Source organism: Notechis scutatus, chromosome 1 (genome assembly GCF_049901735.1).
Source record: "Notechis scutatus isolate UNSWTSFEM ecotype Mainland chromosome 1, rNotScu1.2, whole genome shotgun sequence".
Taxonomy (NCBI): domain Eukaryota; kingdom Metazoa; phylum Chordata; class Lepidosauria; order Squamata; family Elapidae; genus Notechis; species Notechis scutatus.
The window spans coordinates 75,255,556-75,281,225 of NC_142009.1; the positions used below are offsets into that span (position 1 = coordinate 75,255,556).

Below are 25,670 nucleotides of genomic sequence, written 5' to 3' on the forward strand. Positions count from 1 at the left end.
TAATATTTTTTTACTAAGTCGTTGCCTGATTTGATTTTCACCTTTATAGAACCTTCCATTTGTAAAGGAACTTTTCACCTTTATTGAATCTTCCATTTGTTTTGTCTGTCTGCTTTTGGATCCTCAGGATGAGGTTGAATTTCCATAATTACTGTCATTATAAAGAGCCAGAACAGATCGTTTAGGTAGTGTAGTAAAATTTAAAAGGAGGGAAAGAAAATTGTTTATATCATTTGAATTGAATTGAATTCTTTATTGTTATTGTACGTATATACACAGTATACATACAATAAATTCACATAATACCCAGAGACCAGTCCCAACACGCACACACACATGACAATCCTCAAACCCGCCAAAATTCCCCGCCTCCTAAGAACACATAAGCATCCACACAACAGACTAAGTAATACTGTCCAACAGCTCACTGATGGTGGTCCTTAAATTCATTGTTAAGTGCAATTATAGCTCTGGGATAAAAACTGTTCCGAAAACGTGTGGTCCAAGTTTTAATTGTTTTGTATCTTCTGCCAGAAGGCAACAGTTCACAAAGGTTGTAAGCAGGATGGGAAGAGTCTCTGAGAATGTTGTACAACTTCCTCAAACAGCGAGATGCGAAGATGTCATCCAGGGCTGGTAGCTGGAGCCCAATGACATTCTGGGCAGTTTTAATTATTCTCTCTAGAGCTTTTTTGTCCGCTACAGAGCTGCTCCCATACCATGCAAGAATCCATATGTCAGGACACTATCAATGGTGCTGCGGTAGTAGGACAGAAGTAGATGCTGAGATAGATTTATCTTCCTGAGCATTCTCAGGAAGTACAGCCTCTTCTGTGCCTTCTTCACAAGCAAGTTAGCATTCACAGTCCATGAGAGGTCCTCTGAGATATAAGCGCCCAGAAATTTAAAACTACCAACTCTCCCTACCTCCTCACCATTTATGTACAAGGGTAAATGTGCACCTCTCTTCCTCCTGAAATCAATTGTTAAGTTCTTTAGTTTTTTGGGGTGTTAAGTTATATATTTATAAGTGATTTATCAGATAGTAATAAATATGCAAGAAGACACTTGAGTTTAATTTTGATACAGATCCTTGCGCATCACTTCTGTTTTGTCCCTTGTCTCATCTTTAGGTCATAAATGAAAATCTTTCTCTTGCTTACAATCAAAAAACACTGAAGAATGTCAAGGCGGTGCTAAGCTGTTGTAGCGGCATCCTTTCCAAACCTCCTCTTTCAATAGTTTATACTGCAAAATTTGAACTGCTGGTACACCTTCTGAGTAAGTTGTGCTGGCTAACCTGTTGGCAGTTATCATCAGAAGATGCCGTGTCCCTCCAGTTGTTTGAAGTCCTTCAACTGAGCCTCAGGCAGTACCTTCTACTTCAGCGGCAGCAAACCAATGCCAATCGGGTATTTGGACAAGTGATCCAACAACTGCTGCAGCCATGCCTCCTGCTTCGATTTTTGCTAACCACGAAAGTATGGACCGATGCAGATGATGATCGCATTCGTCCACATCTCATCAAGGAGGCCCGAAATCACGTGGAGACGTTGCTCAAGGCTGGCATTTTCCAGCAGGAGCTCTTGCCATCCTATAGAGAAGAGCTGTTGCCAGAGAAGGAATCCGCTGGCACAAAGAAAGGCTTGAAAAACCTGCTTCTCCCAGCCAATACAATCCAGGCCACTTTAAGAGATGCCGCCTTTGGTGAACAAGCTCTTCATGGGAAAGTGGTAGCGCATTCCGTGCCTTTGCTCTTCAAGCTTTTTTTAGAGACGTACAATAAGCCCGAGGATCATTTGGTCTGCTTTCACATGCTTACCAAACTTTGCGATTGCTTACAGATTTCTTGCCTGCGGGGGAATCTTTGGGACAACCAGCTTCCAGCGTCAGAATGGAGCTCAGAGCTGCTCGCGGTGGAGCAGCTTCTCAATTTGGTGCTGAGCAATAATATTTATAACGTGGCCGCTGATCGGATTCGGCACAAGGCAGTCCAGTTTAATTTTTACCGTCAGTTAGCCCAGTCGCTGATGAACCATTCCCAGGCCACCATACCTGCCTGGTTTAGATGTCTCAAGGCCCTGATTTCCTTGAATCATTTGATTGTGGATCCTGATTTGGATGATTTAGTGGCCTTGGCTTGGATTGATGTGGAGGTCTCCGAGCCACGTACGAAGAAGGCTCAGGCAGCCCTTGTTAGCACCGTCTTCTCCACTTACGCCAAATTGCGTCAGTTCCCAAATCTCTTCCAAGAAGTGTTATCAGTCATTTTACGTCCTGCTGCAGAGGAGTCAAGACTGCCACTGTTGCCAGCCGGTATCAGGGCCAAGCTATGTGAGTGTCTTTTGGATCTGCCATCCAATCAGGTTCTGGATATCATAGGTCTCACGGTGGAGCAATGTCAGACTTTCGTCATTCCTCATGTCAAGGGGGATGCTGACATGGCCTCAAAGCTTCAGTCCATAAGCACGTTGCTGTATTCGGTTCTCTTCCACATGAAGAGTTTAGATGATTCCGCTCCGTTGTCTGTTGTGCATCGCGCTCAACACCTGCTGGAGAGAGTGCAGAAGAATGTCACCCAAGTTCTATTTGACCTGCTGAAAGGTTCTGAGGCGGAAGCAACAGAACTTGAGCTTTGGACAGAGAAGGTCAGTAACTCAGCTCTTCTTCTGGCTTGTGTGTGTGTAGAAAGTGATACTCTTTTTGCGTTAAATTGCAAGCAGTATAACTCTCCCTTAGCCCCATTGCTTGATGATTCTTCTGAAGGAAACTGGAACTTCTCAACCATCTTTCCTGGTTTAGACGCAGAGTGTTGGCAGAAGATAGATAAGCTGGTGAAATGTTCCTCCCCAATGAGCCGCTACTGTACCGAATGGCTGGTGCTTCAAAAAATGAAGAAGATGCTGATGCGCAACACCTGTTGGACGGAGGCATCGCATCAGGCTTTGCAAAGTGCTGGGGCTTTCATTCTGCAGTCTGGAAGAGCTTCCATGAACAAAGAAGAATCGCAACCCTGGGATGGCAGTGCGAGTAGTGTAACCGCTCTTACTTATCCCGTGGCACACTGGCACCTGATAGTCTCAAATCTCCCTGTCCTGTTTCCTTATCTTTCTGAGAATGATACAGAGTATATTGCAGAGGTGCTCCTGAAAACACTGTTGGTTAAGCAACCCCAGTCAACTTTTGCTGAAGAGGACGATGTTTTATTCACAATGGAGAAGCTGTCTAAGGATTTATTGCACAGTTCTCTTCTCCCAGAACTGCAGATGCTGCACTGTTTTTTCCTAAGCCAAATAATTCAGCACTGTGCTAGTGTGCTCTCGTCCACATTTCCAAATATTGCCAACCAGCCTCTTCAGTTGCTGTGTGCAGGAAATACTCTGTGGTGTGAAGCTATCCCTTCTGGTCATGCGGCCAGCGTAAGGTCCAGGAGTGACTTTTCAGTCTCCTGGGCAGTTATGGAGAAAGTTGCTCTCAATATACTGTCATTAGTGAAAGATAGATCTTACGCTACCTTGGAAGAAGAACATATCAAAGAGCTCTTGAATATACTAGAGGTCATTTCAACACTGAATGTAGACAGCTTCTTTCCTTTGGGTTTCACACGATGCTTTCTTCTGTTGATTTCTTTGGCTGTTAATACCAGAGCAAGCATTTCTTGCAACAGAGCCTTGTCTTTAAAGTTTCTGGCAACCTGCTGCCACCTTCTAGCGTGTTTACAGGCCGGAAGACATGCAAACTCATCCTTCAAGGTTTTGTATGCTAGTGATGTTCTCGAAGCTCTCCTCACCTCCACGTTTGCAGTCTGCAAGACCTTTGGCGGTGTCTTGAGGATGGATGCTTGGGATGAATTCCTTCATGAGCTCCAACTCTTTTTGGAGCACTATCTTCAAGTAATCCTAGAAAGGAGGCAGAGTGTGAAACTGAACCTGGAAAAGTTCCTGTCTTTCATAACAAGTTGTCAACCACGCGATAGAAGTTCTGGACAGCCTGAGCATTGGAGCCCTGCAGCTGACCAAGTTCTTCTAGTGGCATTAATTTCATTGTGTCATGTTCTGGCTACGTACCTGCAACAACAACCCGATGGAAAACTACAGATTTCAGGAATGCTACCTGTTTTTCTTAAACAGGCCATGTTGCAAACAGGAGTGACTATCAAGTTCTGCCTTAGAAACAAGACAAAAGGCCAGCCGTTGCCTTTAGCTTTTATACCGCATATTACTATTCTTCTAAAAGCAGATGCATCTTGTTTTCAATCTATGCTTCCTGCAGCTGGTGAGAACGAGCTGCAAGATCCGATGAAACCCAGCAAAAACAGACAGCTTTTTCACAGGGAACTATACCAAAGCTTCTGTGTTCAAATATTGAGAGAACTTGACTTGGCAGATGGGAACCTCCAGTTTCTTCACTCTGCTTTGCGGTTTTTGACTGCTTTCTGTTCCATGCCAGAACTGTATCCACCACATGTAACTTCTATTGCCGTATTTAATTCGGTCAGAAAATTACTTGCAGGTAAGGAAGTGTAATTCTTATTTCCTCACTTCTCTCCTAAATACTGAAGGGAGATGGTAGATTAGAAACAGTTCCAGGTAGCCAGTGTTGAGCAAGGATAAAAAAAATCAGCACATAGGAATAATAGAGATCATGAAATAGGTGACAGGACAGAATTATTACTGGATGGCCACCAATGTCAGATTAATGGCATCTCCAAAAATGGCTATGATGTGACTCTAAAAGTACAATAAGTTGTTAGTGAAGAGAAACCAGTGACTCTTAACGAAGTTCTAGAGCTCAGAATCTTGATCATATCCTTTTTACCTTTATGTACTTCCTGGCCTGCTGGAAACACATTCAATGATATGAATTTACCATAATGCACTGAAGGTTGTTTATTGTTTTTTGTTTTGTTTTTGTATTTTTGGTGGGCTTGGGACGATCTGCCTGATTTTTTTTGTAGTTCCTAGAATTTTTAGGGGATAATGGTTGGTGCCTTAAAGCAGCGGTCGCAACCGGTGGGCCGTGGTCCACTGGGGGGGCCATGAAATTTTTTTGGTGGGCCGCAGAGAAATCTCACCCACAGAGCACCCCCCCCCAAAGTAATTAATCCAGGCTGCGCAGGAACACAAGGCTGCACGACCCACATAGCCCGCAAACTTTCCTGCTAAATTGCTATTTTTCCTTTTTCCGACCATCATCTGTTCTGCTGTGCCGGGGGATTTAGATTAGCTAGGAAGCAGGAAATGGTTGGATTTCTTGCTTTCTAGCTAGTCTTTAGATCTTGGGCTCTGCTTTTAAGTACAGCCGAACCTCCCTTAGGACTGAAGGTTTGCTTGCAAGCAAATTCAGTGCAGGCTCTCGGCAAGCAAATTTGGGAGAATGAGCTAGCCGATGGCAGATAGATAGATTTCTGAATGATTCTGTGAGCAACTCAATCTGCCTGCCTGCTTTGCCTGATTTTGGGTAAAGGTTGCTCTTTTTTTATAAAAAAAATTCAATATTTATATCAATATTTATAATATTTACATACAAGCCATGCACAGCCAGTCACATGACCACCAAGCCACACCCACAAATTAGGCCACACCCACATAACCAGTTAGTGGTCCCTGGGATCTAAAATTATGAGTTTGGTGATCCCTGAGGTCCAAAAAGGTTGGCGACCCCCGCCTTAAAGGCATCCTGGTCCCCTCTTTTTAGGACCAAAAAATGTTCCAAAGTGTTGGTTCCCACCTGTTTTGGGGTGGACTCTAGGAGCCATAAGTGAGGTTTTGGAGATTTTAATCTTATTTTGAAACAAGAACTGAAGCCACCAAAAAGAATCGCCTATTTAAAATAATATATTTTAGATTTTAATTTCTTTGAAAATATAGTTGAACGTTGTTAGTTGACTGCAGTAGGATGTCATTGGCTTCTCTCCTGCTACCTGATAGCTAACTGGGTTGGAGATGTTATTTAGTTAGATCTCTTTGCTGGGCATGAAGAATATTGCTCCTTGTTTCCCCCCACCCACCCTCCTGTACCCCCAAAGAGACCATACTGGCTGGGATAGAAGCAGAGAGTTGGGTGGAATACAATAGTTACCTAATAATGGTAGCAGCCTGCCTGATTTAGAAGCTGGAGGGAACCAAGAGCTATCTAAATGAACTGCAGCTTTTGGCAATTCCATCATCATGGCCTATGTCTATGATAAAGAATATTTAGCATGATAGTTCAACAGTATCTTCAGAATTACCTTTTTTAAAGTTAATCTTAAGGAAGCTTTAGTGGCATTGCGATATCTCCTGTCTGATGTGGCCCTTCCACTGGATGAAATTTTGCTAATATATTTTATAATTTACAGAAAGTTCTATAGATAGAAATAATTTGAGTTTTGGGCAAGACATTTACGTGACAGGAGAAGCTAGATTTTCCATCTAGCCTTCAGGATGCAGGAAAGGAGAAGTTATTGGCGTAAGAGAAATGCTGTTAAGTTTATTGCACTATAAAGAAAAAGAATGGGTTGGTTTGTCATTTCAGTAAATGACAAATAAATGGGGGGAAGTAAAGGGTAAAAAGTAAGGACAAGTTTTGTGCTATAATGTTTTGGCATCTATCAGCAGTTTGTGGGCCTTAAGAGTTTGGATGATGGCTTCTCTTGAACTATTGCAGGTCCTGAAGTCAAAAGCCAGTTGATTCAAGATCTAGATGTTCCCTTGACTGAATTGATTGCCCAGCTGGTGGAGAATGGTACCACTGATGACTTTTCTACCATGTTGAGACTGCTGATTGAGGGACTGAACGTTTGCAATCTTTGGAAACAAAATCCTGAAGTAGGAACCATGTTAATTTTTTTGTTTAAAAATATATTTGAATCAACAATGCTTAGTATTTGCCTTCAGTCTAGTTCCATACTTTTGAATTACTTTGTTGCTGAACAGGTTTTCTATTTTGTATTTTTTTACATGGAATATTTTTACACGAAGAAGGTAACAGTTAAAGGTTTCTCTGTCTAGTCACGTCCAACTCTAGGGTTTGGTGCTGATGTCTGTTTTTTGGCCGAGGGAGACAACATTGTCCGAAGACAATTTCTGTGCTCATGTGGCCAGCATGGCTTAATTGTCAAAATTGCACAGAATGCTGTTACCTTCCCACTGAAACGGTACCTATATATCTACTCGTATTTGTGTGCTTTCAAACTGCTAGGCAGGCAGGAGCTGGTTCAGGAATGGGAGCTCACCCCACTGCTAGGCACCCAGGCTGTCAACTCTAGCTGACAAGCTCAGCATCTGAGCCATTGTGCCCCCTACAGGAAGGAGTTGGGATTAAACCTAGAAACTCTCTTGAGTACAAAATATGTTCTCTGCCCCTAAATCTTATATTATAGGTAGTTCCTGAGTTACATGAAGGTTATTTCTTGGGAAATTTTGTGTAAGCTAATTATCAAGCATGACCAAAAATAAATGGCACCATTCAGGATTTTTTTTTTTTAATGCTGTAGTCTTAACCTGTTGATTTAATGCTTAAGTAATGTACTTAACTATCCAATTGTCTATGCATTGGCAAGCTTCAGAAAAGTAATTTTAAACATATGATCAGTATATAGACATCTTAAGAGATTCACTTCTAGCTGTATACTTAAATTTCATTTACTTTTGTAAAACCAGATATTTTCTACATTGCATTTTGCTTGTATCTTTTATCTTTTTTTGATGTGACCATGCTTATTATTCTTATTTTCTTGGCGTGTTTTGTACAGATAGTATTATCAGCTGTTACCTTACTGAAAGTGCTACTCAACTGTCCTCTAAGTGGAGAGAAAGAGAAAGTTTTCTGGTTTTGTACTCCCCAGATAATGACTGCTTTAGCTGTAAGTACCTCTGCTGCTGGATTAGATATATGCTATTGAATTTAGGTCACTGTTTATATTTATGCTATTGACCCCACACCCTGCCCAGGACACAGACATAAAAAAAAGCATAGACTTTTCATGTTGTAGCCTTAAGTCTAAGGATCAAAAACTACATAGCTGACATCAACCCTATCTCAGTGTTCCATGCTTTTTAAGTCTAGTTATTCCAAAAGCACACTGGGTGTTATTCCTACCCTTTGCAGCTTCCTATATGGTCAGACTTCCTGGCTTCCTTGGTAGTGGAATTATGTCCTGTGCTTCATTACGTGTTGTAGACCACTGACAGTTTTGAATCCCTGGTTCAAAATATACAGGTTAATGGCAAATAGACACATGTGATATTTATTTGTTGATTTGTTTATTATTTGTATATTTGTTTATTATTTATCTATTCAGTATCTATCTATCTACCTACCTACCTACCTACCTACTTATTTATTTATTTATTTAAAGGGAGACTAGAACTCATAGTCTTCTGGTTCCTAGCCCGATATTTTAACCCATACACATACACACACGTATATGTATATGTATATATGTGTATGTATGTATGTGTATGTATATGTATATATGTATATTCCCACATCATTATAGTTGTGCTTTTAAAGTTGTAGTTGGAATCTCATCTGCCATCATCAGGCTTCTGATCATGTGTTCGTCTGTGAGTCAGACTTTATAAACCACTGTAAAAGTCTGACTCACAGACGGACACAATACAGAAGCCTGATGATGGCAGATGAGATTCTGTCAAACGTTGCTACAACTTTAAAAGCACAAGATACTTCCGTGGGAAAATCTTAACAAAGCTGAATAACATACATATATGTATATGTATACACACACACACACACACACACAGATCAGATCGCTTCCAGAACATTTGAAACAGTTCAGCCTGAAGTCAAAAGTGTCTGTGCTGTGCAGTATTTCCAAAAGTTGACAACTTTAAGATATGTGGACTGGGCAATGCTAGCTAGGGAAATCTGGGAGATGAAGTCCATACATCTTAAAGTTGCTAAGTAAGTTTGAAAAACACTGGACTAATGCACCGAAGATGGAAGATGGAGAACTATATCAGAGATTCTAACTTATATCTTCTTTTCTTGCATACTCTTTGTGTGTGTGTGTTTATATTGTAGTTATATTTATTTATTTATTTATTTATTTATTTGATTTGCCAATTGTTTACAAGATAATAAGTATAAATGTATACATAGTTGTGAATACATGAAATGGGTACATATAAGAAAAATAAAAGAATAAGAGAAACAATAGGGCAGGGACGGTAGGCACGTTGGTGCGCTTTATGCACGCCCCCTACAGACCTCTTAGGAAAGGGGTGAGGTCAATAGTAGACAGTCTAAGGTTAAAGTTTTGGGGTTTGGGGAAGAAACTACAGAGTCGGGTAGAGTATTCCAGACATTGACCACTCTATTGCTGAAGTCGTATTTCCTGCAATCAAGTTTGGTGCGGTTTACTTTGAGTTTGTATCTATTGTGTGCTCTTGTGTTGTTATGGTTGAAGCTGAAGTATTCATTGACAGGTAGGACATTGCAATGTATGATTTTATATACCATGCTTAAGTCAGACCGAAGACAGCGTAATTCAAGGTTTTCAAGTTCTAGAATTTCAAGTCTGGTGGCATAAGGTATTCTACAACGAGTAGAGGAGTGGAGAACTCTTCTTGTGAAATATTTCTGGACTTTCTCAATTGTGCTAATATCAGATACGTAGTGTGGGTTCCAGACTGATGAACTGTATTCGAGTATTGGTCTAGCAAATGTTTTGTATGCTCTGGTTAGTAGTGTGATATTACCAGAGAAAAAGCTACGTAGGATTAGGTTAACAACTCTTAATGCCTTTTTGGCTATGTAGTTGCAGTGGGCTCTAGCACTTAGATCATTAGAGGTGAGTATTCCAAGGTCCTTTACAGAGCTTGAGTCATCAACAAGATCTTGACTATTCAGCTTGTATTTTATTTTCTGATTTTTTTTGCCAATATGTAAGACAGAGCATTTATTTGTTGAGATTTGAAGTTGCCATTTGTTTGACCACTCTGATACATAGTCAAGATCTTTTGTAGGGTAGCAGTATTGTCTGTGGTATTGAACAGCTTTACATCATCAGCGAAGAGAACGCAATTGCTCTTAATATGATCACAGAGGTCGTTTATGTAGAGTATGAAGAGAGTTGGTCCTAGAACACTGCCTTGGGGAACACCACTATTGACAGGTACTGGATTTGATAGTACGCTCCCGATTTTGACCATTTGTTGTCTGTTTGACAGGAATGCTTCTATCCAGTTATTCAGTTGTCCAGAGATACCATAGGATTTTATTTTTAGGAGTAGTTTGCTAGTAGAGATAGCAATTAATCTCCAAGAAACAGGAAATAATAAGATAATGTGCAAGGAATATAGGCATATTATGGATGAAACTACTTACCTATTTTGCAATTCCAATTTGTCTTTTTAAAGTCATTCTCATAGGAGGGTTAGTTAAAAGAAAAGGACATAATGAAATAAAACTACTAATGAAAAAATAGAAGCCTTGTTTCTTGTCAACATTTTATTTTTAAAGTGAGATTAGTCTATATGGGTTGTATACATAATAGTTACACTATATTTATATGTATACTTGCTTTTTTGCAAAATAACACAAAGGAGAATTAAATGACATCATTAAATGACATCATTAAATTATATCATACCATTTAGGTCACTTTGTCTGAAGCCCATTCAATTAGTCAACCCCAAAGCAACTTTTTGGGGAAACACGATGCTTGTCCAGGTTAAAAAAAAAAACATCAAAACCCTCATCCAGTAACCCTATACTCAAATGTGCAGTCTTGAAGCAGCTGAACTGTAGTAAAGAATAAATTCTGTGCAGCTAAAAACTGATTTGGTTGAAGGCAAAAGGAGAAGCGGGCAGCAGAGAATGAAATGATTAGATAGTATCATTGATGCAATGAATATGAATTTGGGCAAACTACTGGGGGGACAGTGGTCATCAGGAGAACCTGACATGCTATGGTCCATGAGGTCACAAAGAGTCAGATACGAGTTAGTGACTGAACAGATAACAACAACAGAAAACCTGGTTGTATAGAAGAGTTCTAAATTTCATTCCAGCACATCAGGGGTGTCAAACTCAAGGCCCGCAGGCCGGATCTGGGTTGCTTAAATCTGGCCTGTGGGACCGCCCTGGAAACAGCGAAGGACAGACCTGCAGTGCCTCTGCCAGCAAGAATGGAGCCTGGGAGGGCTACACACAGCCCTCCCAGGCTCCATTTTGGGTCATGACGGCCTCCTGCAGCCTTCTGCCAGGCAAAATGGAGGTCGGGAAGACACCGAGCTCCGTTTTCACTGGCAGTGAGCTGCAGGAGGCTGTTGTAGCTGGCCACGACCTCCGGCCTCCTGAGGTCAAACCCGGGGTGGGATGCTACCGGTTCTGCCCGGTTCTATAGAAGTGGTAGTTCTGAAGAGCAGCAGACACAAAACCAGTTCTGTGTCTGCTGCTGTTTGGCCCACCCACCTGCCCGGGCTTTTACCTGTCCCTTATTTCCTGCTTTTTCAACCTCAGCTGCTTTGCACGGCACAGCTGAGGTTGAAAAAGCAGGAAAAAAGAGGTTTTTTGAATGCTGTGCACCTGCGCGCAGCGCTTAGCAGCTGTCCGGGCAGCGCAGCATAAGCATAAGGTGCACAAAACATAATCACCGAACCGGTAGTAATGCCTGTTGAATCCCATTCCTGAGGTCAAACATAACCTGGATGCGGCCCTCAATGAAATTGAGATTGACATCCCTGCAATACATAGTCTTATGTCCTTGGCATAAGCCAGAGCCCCCCCCCCCCAATACAGTCCTCGACTTAAAACAGTTTGTTTAGTGACCGTTCAAAGTTACAACGGCACTGAAAAATAAGACTTATGACCGTTTTCCAACAGTTATGACCTTTGCAGCGTTCCCCTGATCATGTGATCAAAATCCAGACCCTTGGCAACTGGTTCACATTTATGACCGTTGCTGCATCCCAAGATCATGTGGATCCCCTTTTGCGACCTTCTCACCAGCAAAGTCAATGGAGAAGTCAGGTTCGCTTAACAACCGGCTTACTAATTTAGCAGCTGCAGTGATTCACTGAACAACTGTGGCAAGAAAGGTCGTAAAACGGGGCAAAACTCACTTGACAAATGTCTCGCTTAACAACAGAAGCTTTGGACTCAGTCACGGTCGTAAGTTGAGGACTCCCTGTATAGCAAATTTTCAGTGGCAAGGAAAAATTACGGATATGCACGGATTTGTTGGTATGACTCCCGTTGCGGAAAACCGTGCTGGAAATGGCTTAGCAGTTGTGTGATTCGCAGTGGGAGTTGTGAGGCTGGAGAAGCCCGCCTCAACACCTACCGTGTTTCTCATATAATAAGGCCGGGTCTTATTTTTTTTTTTTTGAGCCCTGAAAAAATGGCTAGGCCGTCTTTTCGGGGGTGACTTAATTCTCCCCCCCCTTGCATCTTTGGGTGGGCGGGCGGCGATGGCTTGGATGTTGACCTCGGCATTGGTGGGGCACTTCGTATCGGGGTCAACGCAGGCAGCACCATATCTGGGTGTGCAACAAAAGTACTTCCTAACGGCAAGCCCCCACCGTTCCCCCCCATTTCGCATGTTTTAATATAGGCCTTAATTTGTGGGGAGGGGCTTAATTTCATTTCATGCCTATAAAACATGCTGGGACTTCCTGTTGGGGGAGGCCGTATTGTTGGAGAAACAGGGTAGTAGTGTGGGTCCTACTGTTTGTGTTTCCTTCCTCCTGATGTAGATGCAGATCAAAGTGGCTTCTCAGGATCCAGTTGTCCTCCCTGTTCTTGCTGTGCCTATCCTGGAGGCAGCAGCTCTTCTTCTTCGATGTGGAGAAGGGATTATCTCCAACCCACATCACGTTGCTCTTGTTTTTAATATTCTTTTGACTGTCCCTCTTGACCAGAGGGTGTATAACAGCGTCTTTCTGGGAATCCACGAAGTGCTCTTTTCCATATTGCAGTGTCATCCTAAGGTAAGGAGCAGGCTTTAAAAAGCCACGGAACACAGCCTAGTGTACGAGGGATAAAACTATATACCTCCCCATTAGGTTTTTTCTGCTGTTGTTCATCTCCTGTTAAGGTGACCCCGAGTTTAGAAAAATAAATGAAAATGAAAGTTGGTGGTTTTTAAGATGGATGAAGTTGGGGCTCAGGGGAGGGAGGAGGTCAGTTTAATGCAGAGGTGGTATTCAGCAGGTTCTGATCAGTTCTGGAGAACCGGTAGCGGAAATTTTGAGTAGTTCGGAGAACCGGCAAATACCACCTCTGACTGGCCGCTCCCCCATCTATTTTCTGCCTCCCAGCTGATCGGCTGGGTCTTCTTTTGTTGCTTTGCACAGGAGAACGGAGCTGGAAAGCAGGTTAGCGGGGTGGGGAGGGAATGGGATTTTGCAGTAACCTTCCCCCAGGAGTGGGGAGGGAATGGATATTTTACAGTATTCTTCCCCCAGGAGTGGGGAGGGAATGGGGATTTTACAGTATCCTTCCCCTGCCACGCCCACCGAGCCACACCCACAGAACCAGTAGTAAAAAAAATTGAATACCACCACTGGTTTAATGGAAACTATTGGATGGGGATTAAGACAAAGGCTGTTTTTACTTTGAACAGAGCCACTTTCTCTTTTAAATCTGCTCTTTCCAGCTTCTCACATGGTTCCCAACACATTTCAAAGAGATCCAGAAGCAATCCTAGATCTGAAAAAAAAAAAAAGATGATGTAGCCACGATCACCTAGTTCTCAAGGCATTTCCCTTTATCCCAAAATACAATTGCTTTAAAAACGGCATTTGTTTTGAAATTTGAAACTTAGAAGCCCCCTTCCCTCTTTAAGGATATTAGTTTAGAATGAGTCAAAGCTGATATATTGTTTGCTTTTCATCCATTTCTGTCAGCATTTCTTGTTTCCATCCTTTGGAAGTTTGGAGGTTTTAAAATAGTTTGCAACTTTAGCCAAAAAAATATCATAGCCCAACAAGGGAAAGCTCTTTGCATATCCTTGTTAATATTTTATATTAAAAGGATATTTAATAATATCCTTTAAAATGTTTTTTTAAATATTTCTATATGTCCTTTTCAACTAATAAAGTTCATTCCATTTCTGCCTCCCATCTTGTACCTATCTCCTCTGCTTCCCAGGTCCTAATCACTGCTGCTTCATTCTTTAGAGCAGGGGTGTCAAACTCACACCGTGACGTATCTGGACTTTTTTCCCCCTTCACTAAACCGGGCGTGGGCGTGGCCAGCGCATGATGCATCCGGCCCATGGGCCGGAAGTTTGACAGCCCTGCTTTAGAGTATTTTAGATTACCTCCCTTGTAATATTTTTTTTAAGTGTCTTAGAATTTCTTCATTCGGTCTGTATCTTTCTCATGCATGTGGATGCTGCCATTGTGGCTGCATGTTAAACTCTGTACTGATGTTTGGACTAGACGATTATGGGTTATTGTTACATAAATATGAAAGACCTTCTGCAATAAAACACCTTCTGCATTCTCAAAAGCCAGACTTCAAAAGCCAGACGTATCTTTGAACCCTGCCTTTGATCTCTTATTTACTCTTGAGTATGGATTTTTGAATCTCTCCATTTTAACATCAATGTACTTATTATTCAGGTGATGCTGAAAGCAGCTCCATCTTTTCTGAACAGTTTTCATCGATTGGTTATTTCTGTGATGCATGAAGGAAGACAAAAAGGAGACAAAGGTTTGACATCTATTATCTTATATATTCCATTTTCATTTCATTGTTGCTGTGAAAATATTTACAGACCCCTCACATCTCAGACATAAACTGTTTCAACTCCTTCCCTCAAAACAACGCTATAGAGCACTGCACACCAGAACAACTAGACACAAGGACAGTTTTTTCCTGAAAGGCATCACTCTGCTAAACAAGTAATTCCCTCAACACTGTCCAACTATTTACAAAGTCTACACTACTATTACTGTTAATCTTCTCATCACTCCTTATCATCCATCCTCTGCCACTTGTGACTGTATGACTGTAACTTTGTCACTTGTATCCTTACGATTTATATTGACTGTTTCCTAGTATGATTTGATTGCTTATTATACCCTATGACTATCACTGAGTGTCGTACCTGATGATTCTCGACTCTTGACGAATGTATCTTTTCTTTTATATATACTGAGAGTATTTACACCAAAACAAATTCCTTGTGTGTGTGTGTCTAATCACACTTGGCCAATAAAGAATTCTATTCTATTCTATTCTATTCTATTCTATTCTATTCTATTCTATTCTATTCTATTCTATTCTATTCTATTCTATTCTATTCTATTTATCCTGCACTCCTGTCCTTTCCTGACAGTAAAGTGATTTTGCATGTCTGGAAAGCTCTTGCTAGCCAAATTTGACTTGTTCTGTGTGTAAGTCTTATTTGGGTTTGAATAGAATTCATCAGTTATTATATATATATGCAGGGCTTGGCATATTCGGGTCTTTTCCTATGTAAGGTTGAGAGCATCTTGGCAACGTTTCGATGAGGTCCCACTCGCCATCTTCAGACTGGTGCTTTCGCTTCGTGCTTGTGCGAGCAAAGTGTGATCGGAGCTGCCGTCTCCCTATACATACTGGTGGGGAGGTTGGCTGTGTTGTCATTTCTTGATTGGTTGATGGAGTTGATGTTTGCAGATTGGCTGGTGTTTTTTTTTGTAAGAACATGTGTGGCTGAGATATTGGCTGTGTGTCTATCAGCCTCCTGTGTTGTAACGACCTGGGTGATGACCTTCTGAGTTCTATTGTTTTGCCATCCTGGATCTTGTGCTGTAATCTCCTGGGTCGTTGGCTGGGTTGCAACATCCAGAGGTTTTGTGGTGTAACCTCCTGAGTTCTGTGATGTGATATCCTGAGCGGGTGGCTGTGATGTGACATTCCGGGTTTTGGTTTGGCTCCAAGTTTGAGGCCTGGATATGTGGTCATGGCATGTGTCCATTTGCTTGGTTTGGGGGGTCAGGGTGTGTGTGGCAGCTGGTGATGCAGCTGTGGTCTGGTTTCTGGATGGTGGTTGTCTTTCATCTATGGGATGGGTTTGGGTTTGAGTCTGGTGAGGGAGAATGGTGGTGGTGTCATGTGTTGTTTTTGGGTCTGGTGTTGGTTTTCATGGCTGGGACTCGTTTGTTGATAAGAAGCAGCTGCAAGCTCACATTACTCTGAGAAGCACAAAGCCAAAGATACAAGCCTGAAGATGATGAACGAGACTTCATCGAAACGTCGCCTAGATACTTCCAATTTTACGCGGGAGAAAACCCGAATAACCAAAGATACATACATACGTACGTACGTACATACATACATACATACATACATACATACATGAGAATGACTGGAACCTACAACTGTGATCTTAATACCCACCATTAGAAATAAAGCCCATTCAATATATTGAATGAATATCCATAAGGACCGGGTCAATACTTATCTAGACCATGTAATACTTTCCTTCAGTGGTACACATTAGGGAAAGGTGAAAGATGTAGGCATTGTTTAGATGCCAATTATTGCATCTCACAAGTCCATTTGCCCCAAACAGTAAGCATATACATAGCAATAAAAGTGATTATTTTTTCTAAATATTTCCTATTACTTGTGTTTTAATTCTCATTGTGTAAGGCTTATAGAAGCCTAGGTGCAATTAAAGTATTTCCATAATGAACCACTACTTGTTATTACATCCTCTGAGTTTAGGAGTTGAATCTTACTAGTATCATTTCAGGAGGCACGAATGTAAGAGGATAAATTCAGCAGCAAGAAAAAAATACATTTCAGTGGGTCTAATTATACATATACCATCCTAAAAAGCATACACTCTTCCTTCTCATATTAGCATGCCGAGGAAATTATTAAGTGCTACTGCAGCTTATAACTGACCCAGAACTATGAGGAGCTGCTTCCAGAAAGCTTTCATATGGCCATCAGTATACAGGTAGTCCTCAACTTACAATCACAATTGAGTCCAAACTTTGTGATGCTAACTGAGACTGTAAGTGAGCTGTTGTAAGTCAAGGACTACCTGTATTTGCCCCTATGATTTGCTGAGGGATGGGTGAAACCGAATTACCTCTCATCCCCATTCCCCTCCCCCATGTAATGCAATATTAAATCTCAGTTCATTTTGTTTTCCAAGGGTCCGTGGATGAACTTGAAGCCATATTGAAATGTGCTCAGTTGGTGGAGCGGATGTATAGTTATATTGCTGCAAAAACAGAAGACTTCACTGTGATGTCAGCCTTCATTGTGGCCCAATATGTGATAGAATTGCAAAAGGTAAATGACCCACTATTCAGTCAAAAGACCAATAAGTCTTAGTTTTAAGAAATGAGGAATACCTTGAAACTGATGTACGGGGAAAAAATTAGTGACATGTTTCTTTATTGAGTTTCATGTCATAAGACATCTTGTCCAAATCCAAGCCTTCTAGCAGTGTTGGACTATAGCTTCCATCATCCTCTACTGGTAAGCCTTTTGGGAGCCATGACCATTGGCTTGTTATATTGGTGAATGAATGTATCTGCAATGTATTAGATTTAGAGAAGTTGTATTTTAGAATATTGAAAGAGACTTTTGAATCAGTTTTAAAAATGATTAGGATACCTGAGTCTATGGTACTTCCAAGACAGACTAGAGGAGAGAAGCTTAAATATGCTCATCCCCACTGCTTGGAGATCAGGTTTACTATAATCAATAGGATTTGTTTTTCATAAAGAGCACCTAGAATCAGACTGCAGATATGTGCAATAAATATTTGTCTTGAACATCTTTTTAATTCTAAAATCTGTATTATTTTGAGAAAGGAAATTCTGTTTTTGTAAAACTTCTGATTGTTCCACCCTACTTATTTTTCTGTTGAACAATAATCTCCTTATCCTTCTGGCACAGAAGCAACATAGGCAGCTGGCAGTTCAAACCACCCCTTTATTGCTCCAAATTCCCCCCAAATACTCCCATGTTTCTGGCAAATCCCAGAGCCAAGGGATGACAGGCACACACACACACATATACCTCACGCAGCTTCTGGCTGCAAATAGTCCAGTCCAATATTGTGAAAATCCACCAGGCAAGTCAAAGAGTCCAGATAGCCAAGAAGCAAGGCAAGAATCCAAAAATCAAGAAGGAATCCAGGAAAGTTCAAACATCAGCACTCAACACTCCAGGAATTCAACATTTGTTCCCGACAAATGCCTCTCCCTACTTAAGTCTCAGTCCCCAGGTGTGTCTTGTGAAGAGGGGCGGGGCGCTCTCCTCTTGAGTAGATGAGTCAATCTGCGCTGTTCTTGCCTTCTCTCCACTCTCTGTGCTCAAGGATCAGGAGAGGGCGGTCCCTGCTCATCGCCTGAGCTCTGTCTCTCATGTTCCCTGCTTAACCTCTCTTCATCATCCTGCCCCTGTTCCTCTCCGCCTACAAGCTGTCCTCCTGAAAAGCCCTGGCCTGATTGGACCTGCTCCAAAGCCAACAAAGCCACCCCATCGATCTCTGTTGGCTCCAATTCCAGCTCATCTTCCCCCGCAGATTCAGGCTCGGACAGGGGCAAGACATTAAATTTATTTCATTTGCTCACTGGATTCCTCCTGATTGGCCCTCTGTCCTTTTATGGTAATTGAAATTCTCAGTCATTCTTTTTAATGAGTAGCCAGCTCTTCTTTCAATGAGAAATTAATCACTGCAAGTGACTCTGTTTTTAACATACTTCATACTGTATTGTTCAGAGTTTTTTCTTTTCTTTAGCTGGCATTTTAGAAAATGACTCAGTTGAGCTAACATAGGCCAAGCATTAGTTAGGCCTGGGGGAAATGTGCTTCAGATCAGCATGTTTCCTTTTGTCGTGCACGATGATTCATTCCCATATTTTCTCACTTTGCAGTTACTCAGTGTTTCATGGTGTCTCTATTGAAGAAGGGGATTCACATCATGATATCACACTGAAGAAGGGGATTCAGTGTAATGTCTCCTTGACCAAGGGCAAATTGTTTATTCGTTTCTTGAATTTATTTGCCTTGATGGCTTATGACACTTGTTCTCAAAATTAAATTATCCTCATATTGTTGTATAATGCAGCATGATAGAGCGATATGAAAATAAAAGATGGGTGGTTGGGGAAGCAGGGGGTAAGTGGGGTTTGCTAATAATCTAGTACTTCCTCCAGTGTGAGTACTCCCCCATTGGGTCCCAGATCTTCAACAACTGGCAGAGTCAGATCTTCAGGCTTGGAGGATACGAGGTTGGAGGCAGATCTCAAGTTGGAAGGTAGGATGTTCCAAAGTGCAGGTGCTAGGATGGAGAAGGTTCTTTTTCTGGATCCCACTAGTTGGAAATCTTTGACTGATAGGGGGCCTCTCTGCTGGTATGAGTGGGCTGGGCTAGATCCTATAATTCTCCTGAAGATCAAAGAGGGAAGAAAGGTACCATGTTTCCCCGAAAATACGACCTATCCTGAAAACAAGCCCTAGCCCGATTTTCATGCCTGCGCCTAATATAAGCCCTATCCAAAAATTAAGTCCTAGTTAAGCCCTGCCCACCGTCTGGTTATATGAGGTGGGGCGTGGTGCATGCATAAAAATCAAGCTGTGGGGGGACCTGCTCCCCCCACTGTACCCGGTTACCTTAGGACCACCGCAGCCAGGTCTCCCACACCCCGACACCTGTCACACCACTGCCAGACTTCTGTGGCTGGGCTTGGAATTGGTTCATCAGGCAGTCTGGACTAAATATAAAAGAAGCATATGAAATATATTTTATAAAAGATGTAAAATATATATAAAATAAATATGAGTAAAATATAACTAAATACTTATATAAATATAAAAGAACTGGAAAATAAATGAGACTTTTCTGCATAAGCACTAGTTAAAGAATCAAGCATGCAAAATTGGGATCTTTGCACTTCTTTTAGAGGTCCTGTACTCTAAATCTGATTTTTTTTTTCTAGTTTGTCAGCATCACTTCTACTTCCCTTTTATTATTGTAATGTTTATATAAAGTAGGCAAACCAGTGCATTCAGACCAATCTGGATAAAGAAATCAAATGAATTTACCTTACCTGTGTTATTAATTAGAAATCAGCAGTAAAGCATGTAATTCATGTACAATTTTATTTTACTTTAAAAAAAAAACTGTAGGCAAACCCATTTGCACTTTCTTGCAAACAGCTTGAAGACTCTAATCACAGATTCCTTACCTAGCATTAAGCTGGTTTTAAAGCTGGTTTTACGTTAACATAGATGATACCACTTGGCTAAAAATTGTGAGAAAAATGGACCATTTTCACAGTATGAATGGGTTCACAGCTACCTTGGATGATAAACTGACATTCTTCTCCTCCCCCCCCCCCCCCCCCATGCTGTCATGGTAATTAGAAATTCAATTCATCAGAAAAATATTTTATTACTTGCCTGAAGACGAAAAGAAAAAGCTTTAATGCTAATGACAGCCCTTTCTTTAATTTCTGTTCCTAGGAAGTTAGTCTGACATGTCTGGCAGCATGAGACTAATCTGGGGTTTGGGCACATGGAGGGAGGGAATACTTTTCAGCGGTAAAAATAGCAAGATTGCCTCTCGAGGCAGCCACAGCAGGAAAATGTTGCCAGAGCTGGCATTTTACTCAGATGGTGCCTTGCAGTCCTGAAATTCAAAAGGAACAGCCAGGAGTCGTGTAGAGCGGGTTTGATTCCCAGGGTTGTCTTTAGCTTTGGTGATGTTACTGTTAGAAAATTTTGGACTCCATAAGAAAATTTTGGATTACAAAGAAATGCATAATGAATTTCTCAGTTGAGCAGATTAAAGATAAAAAGGGATGAGCAGTAGTAGTACTGAAAAGGGTGTTTCCAAAAAAAAAAAGTCTGATTGAATTTTGTAGACTTAGATAAGTACTTAGTGCAGAGGTCTCATTCTCGCGGCCCGCGGGCCAATTGCGGCCCGCAGGATGATATACTGTGGCCCCCACCGTGATATGAAAGCATAACATTTGAGGATATTTTTTTAACAACATTTTTTGTGGAATCCCTTATGCGGCCCAGCCTCACCCAGACTCTGCCTCCAGCGGCCCCCAGGTAAATTGAGTTTGAGACCCCTGACTTAGTGGTAGTAGGATTGTTTCCCAGACAATCGTGAACCATGAGTTCAACTGTAGGTTTGGGAATATGTTTTCCCAATCCAAAATAAATCAAGCAAAATGTAATGGACCCAATATAACCATTTAGAAGGAGTCCTTCCTTCGGTAGACAAATGAGGACCCAGCTGAATAGCTTTGGGAATTTTGGGAATGGATAAAGACATTTTGTTGATAAATGACACATTGCAGATACATCCTCTTCTACCTCCGTAAACGTTCAGGAATCTCCAAACTCTCTAAGGAGGAGAATTAGACGCTGAGGGAGCGGAGAGGGAATTAAAGATGGTCAACCAGCAGGCATATTTTCTATCTTGATGAAGACCTAACTAGTTGGTTATATCACAAACTGCTGGCTGCCAGCAGTTAAGCAGTTCGATTCTCACTGGCTCAAGGGTGACTCAGCCTTCCATCCTTCCGAGGTGGGTAAGGACCCAGATTGTTGGAGGCAATATGCTGACTCTGTAAACCACTGTAAAGCACTGTGGAGCTGTATGTATGTCTAAGTGTTATTGCTATTGGTACATATTTTCTAGGGTGACAGTGAAATCTATTGAAAACTCATTTCAAGATGCATCATTTCAGGCATTTCTGCAGTGGTTTATTTGGAAAGAAATGTGTGTGTGTGTGTGTGTGTGTGTGTGTGTGTGTATTAATATTGAAAGAGTGCTTGGTAAATCCTTGATGATTTGAGTAGACTGACAAGGGCTTTTGGCTTTCCTGTACGAGAAACATAGCAATTAATGGTTGCTTTCGAAGTTACATTTATTTTTTAAAAAGGCAAGAGGGATAGGAAAGGCCAGGAATGATTTTTATGCAGAAGAAAAATGAGGTTGGTTCTGGAAATGATCAATTCCTGGACTGAGTGTGTATACTTGAATGCACCATTGCTCAATAATCCGTAAATTTTTATAAAACAATCTTGAATGCTGCAAAACTATGCTTTTGGAAGACCATAGCACTGTTAGAGAATAGAGAGAATAGAGCGGGTGGCCCCCCCCCCCCCCCCCCCCCCCCCCCCCCCCCCCCCAACCGCCCGCCCTGAAAAAAACCTGCCATTGGTCTGTCCAACCCGCCCTGAAAAAAAACCGCTGCCATTGGTCATTGCCAATCCCCGAACCCTGAAATTTGAAATCGCTAGTCTAGCACAGTGCCCCAAACACACATCACAATCACACTACAGAATATTTAAAAATTAAAATAATTACAAGAACAACAATAATAATTAAAAACCTAGTCTAAAACCTATCTAAAACATTTAGTAAGTTAAATAGTTTAAAAATGCCACTATATACATAGGACTAAATCACAAATGCACTGTTTGATTCAAGACAATTATTGTCTTGGAAAAGAAACTGTTTCTCAGTCTATTAGTCCTCATTTTAAGACACCTATAACATCTCCCTGATGGTAACAATTTGAAATATGAATGACCAGGATGAGAACAGTCTGTGGAGATTTTTAGTGCTCTAGAGAGGAGTCTGGTCTTCGCAATCTCTTCCAAAGAAGAAAGAGAGCAACCGATGATTTTTTGTGCTGTGTTTATCACTCTTTGGAGCATCTTATCCAGTTATCCACTACAGAGTATCCAGCACACCACACCGTTACATAGTATGCCAAAATGCTCTAGATGGTAGAATGGTAAAAAGTAACCAGCAACTTCTCACCCAGACCACTTTTTTTCAGGAATCTCAGAAAGTGCAGGTGCTGTTGGGCCTTCTTTGCAGTGGCCATAGTGTGGACCGACCAAGTAAGGTTGTCGGAAATATGAATTCCTAGAAATTTAACACTATGAACTCTTTCCACACAATTTCCATTGATATATAGTGGGAGAGGCTCTGCTTTGCATCTTCTGAAGTCTATAATCAATTCTTTGGTCTTTTTGATGTTCAGGGTGAGGTTATGACTCTTGCACCACAAGTCCAATCTGAGAATTATTTAAGTCTGTTATTATTTAATGCGCGTTATTCAGTGTTTCATCAAATGATACAAATAACATTAAACCATGCCTGGGTAGGAAAAAAACAAACATTAGTCAAGTAGGTTTCAGTATCCTGATTAAGGTTGTCTTTTTAAATTAAAATTGTGCTTAACTTAAAGCTTGTTTGGGTGTGTTTTGAATGTCGTAATGTAATTGACTCAATACAGACTGACTTGCTCATAAGAATCCATGGTTCTGAATAGTAGGAATGGGTCCATCTCTCCCAAAATTTCTCAGTTGTGGCATCTGACATCACCCAGGGGCCTACTACTAGATCCTGATCTACTTCCTGTCTGTCTGTAATATATCTAGGGTACATTTTATCCTCAGTCACTGAACCATTTGATTATTGTACAGGTAGCCCTCTAATTACGACCACAATTTATTTGGCGAAGCGAGACATTTGTTAAGTGAATTTTGCCCCATTTAATGACCTTCCTTGACACGGTTGTTAAGTGAATCATAGTTTCATGCCCCTGGTGGAGACTGACTCTGAGGGAGAGGAGGAACAGCCGACAGGGAGTGGAAGTGTGGCTCCTGAGGTTGTGGAGGAGGCTGGGGAAGGGCAGAGGCCGACTGGGCAGTCAGAGGAGGACCCAGGCCCATCCCCTCTCCATCCTAGGGCACGCAGGGAGGAGAGGATAAGGGAGAGACGTGGTCTGCTCAGGAGGAGAGGGCCTTGATCCTCTTCATGGGCTGCAGCTGTGACAACTGAATAAGAGTATGGACCTGCGTAGGGGCGAACGCTGGAAACAAAGCATGGAAATATCTCTAGTTTATAGTTCCTCTCTGTGTTTGGCGTCCTTCCCAGTGTGTGTTATCTGTGGACATCCTCCAGCCTTTATCTTGCCTGGTTTGTGTTGCTTTTTTCCTTCTTTGTGTAACTGTTTGTATGGGAGTTTTTGTCTTCCGTCAAAGATATTCAGAACTTGGAAGCAAAGTGAAGGAATAAAAGGGGCTTCACCTGTTTTCTGTGACTGTGTTTGTTTTATATCCCACCCTGGGTCATCACACACTGCAGTTCTTAAGTTAATGGCACAGTTGTTAAACGAATTTGGCTTCCCCCTTGACTTTGCTTGTCAGAAGGTTGCAAATGACCTTGGCACACTGAAACCATCATAAATAATGAGTCACTTGCCAAGCGTCTGAATTTTGATCATGAGGCCATGAGCATGCTGCAACGGTCGTAAGCGTGAAAAAAGGTGATAAGTCACTTTTTTTCAGTGCCGTTGTAACTTCAAGGGGTCACTTAATGAACTGTTGTAAGTCAAGAACTACCTTTTTATGCTTATAATAGTTTTACTGTTGCTTTATTTCTTATTTTTTTTTTTTTTACTGTTTGTACTTTTGACGTGGACATTTCTGACATTTTCTCATGCTATAAACTGACAAAATGGGAAGAAAAAGGGCTTTCATAACTGAATATGGCAGTCTTCTCAAAAGAGATTGTTAAGCAAATACATCCAGGCATTCCTATAGCGATATTTATTTTTGTTCTGTATTTTTGGCTGTTAAATAATGAAGTTGTTCACTATACCCACAGAGGAATAAAAATACATTGAAAAGAAACTGACAATAAAAATAGGCTACAGTTTGGTAAAGTCACCACAGATCTTTCCCTCTGTTCTAATTATGTTAAAGTTGGAGTCTTTATAACTCCACAGTCTTTGTCTTAATGCAAGTGGGATAATGAATGAATGCTTCTCTTCAGTGCCTTCCCTAATGAGAGTGTATGTGTGTCATTAATCACTGGTAACAAGCTTTAATAAACTCATTTATATTCCCTTTAGGTGACTTTGCATCCAGCTGTAAAGAAACATCTAACAGAAGGGATCTATCATATCATAGATCTCTGCAAGGAGCGGGACATCAAATTCTTAAATGTCTCTCTACCAGCAGGCGTGAGAGAAGTTTTTAAGGAACTCTATCGTGATTATACTCATTATCACAAAGCTTTAAAGCAAGGGGATGAAAAGTATAAAGCATGAACTAATTATTCTTTTGAGATCTGGGTGAAGAGTCTCCATCTGGATGGGATGAAACCTACTTTTCTTCGGTATTAAGTCACTTCAATTTGGAATGAGAAAACCATGTGCCTCGAAGCAAAGATGTGTGGCGCTTATCCTCTGCCGTGGTGATTTGAGTAAACTTCTGCTTTCCCAGGGTTACAAGCAGACATTTCGGAAAGGAGTTGTATTAAAAATGTACATTGCAAGGACACCTGCAAGTTCTGTAGAGAAAAAATAATAATAAATGTACTAATGGCCCAGAATTTTGAGCTATGAAGAAAGACCATTTCCTCCAAGCTTTTCTTTTCGTTGGGATAGTGTTATTTTTATATTGAGACCGAACAAGTTTTGTATTATACCTGTAAAATATTGATAACTATTAAATTTAAATAGCCTTTAAAAAAAAAAGATGGAATTGTTTCTGTTCTACTGTATATCCTTAAGCCAGATGTTTCCTAACCGGATCCTTCCAGATGCATTAGGCTATAAATCTCATCATCTTTTACTTGCACATCACAGCAAAGAGCTAGCTGGAAATGAGGAAGCTTTTGAAGGAAATATTTGGAAGGTGCATTACAAGACATATAATAT

The 25,670-nt window shown here is 41.2% G+C and overlaps 1 protein-coding gene and 1 long non-coding RNA gene across 2 annotated transcripts in view; one reads left to right on the forward strand and one right to left on the reverse strand.

The window, feature by feature from the left end:
• URB2 (URB2 ribosome biogenesis homolog) overlaps positions 1–25,487 on the forward strand; it is a 33,607-nt gene extending 8,120 nt beyond the window's left edge. Inside the window, exons 4-10 of the mRNA XM_026669464.2 lie at positions 1,134–4,512; positions 6,649–6,809; positions 7,736–7,846; positions 12,705–12,938; positions 14,577–14,667; positions 17,111–17,250; positions 24,861–25,487. Coding sequence (XP_026525249.2) covers positions 1,134–4,512; positions 6,649–6,809; positions 7,736–7,846; positions 12,705–12,938; positions 14,577–14,667; positions 17,111–17,250; positions 24,861–25,058 — 4,314 coding nt within the window. The 3' untranslated portion in view covers positions 25,059–25,487. The remainder of the gene's footprint in view (positions 1–1,133; positions 4,513–6,648; positions 6,810–7,735; positions 7,847–12,704; positions 12,939–14,576; positions 14,668–17,110; positions 17,251–24,860) is intronic.
• LOC148132863 (uncharacterized) lies at positions 17,339–19,683 on the reverse strand. Its single transcript, XR_015746436.1, has 2 exons — positions 19,585–19,683; positions 17,339–17,494 (listed from the first exon to the last, which is right to left on the reverse strand). It is a non-coding gene; the product is annotated as an uncharacterized LOC148132863 (long non-coding RNA).
• Positions 25,488–25,670: the final 183 nt, after the last annotated feature.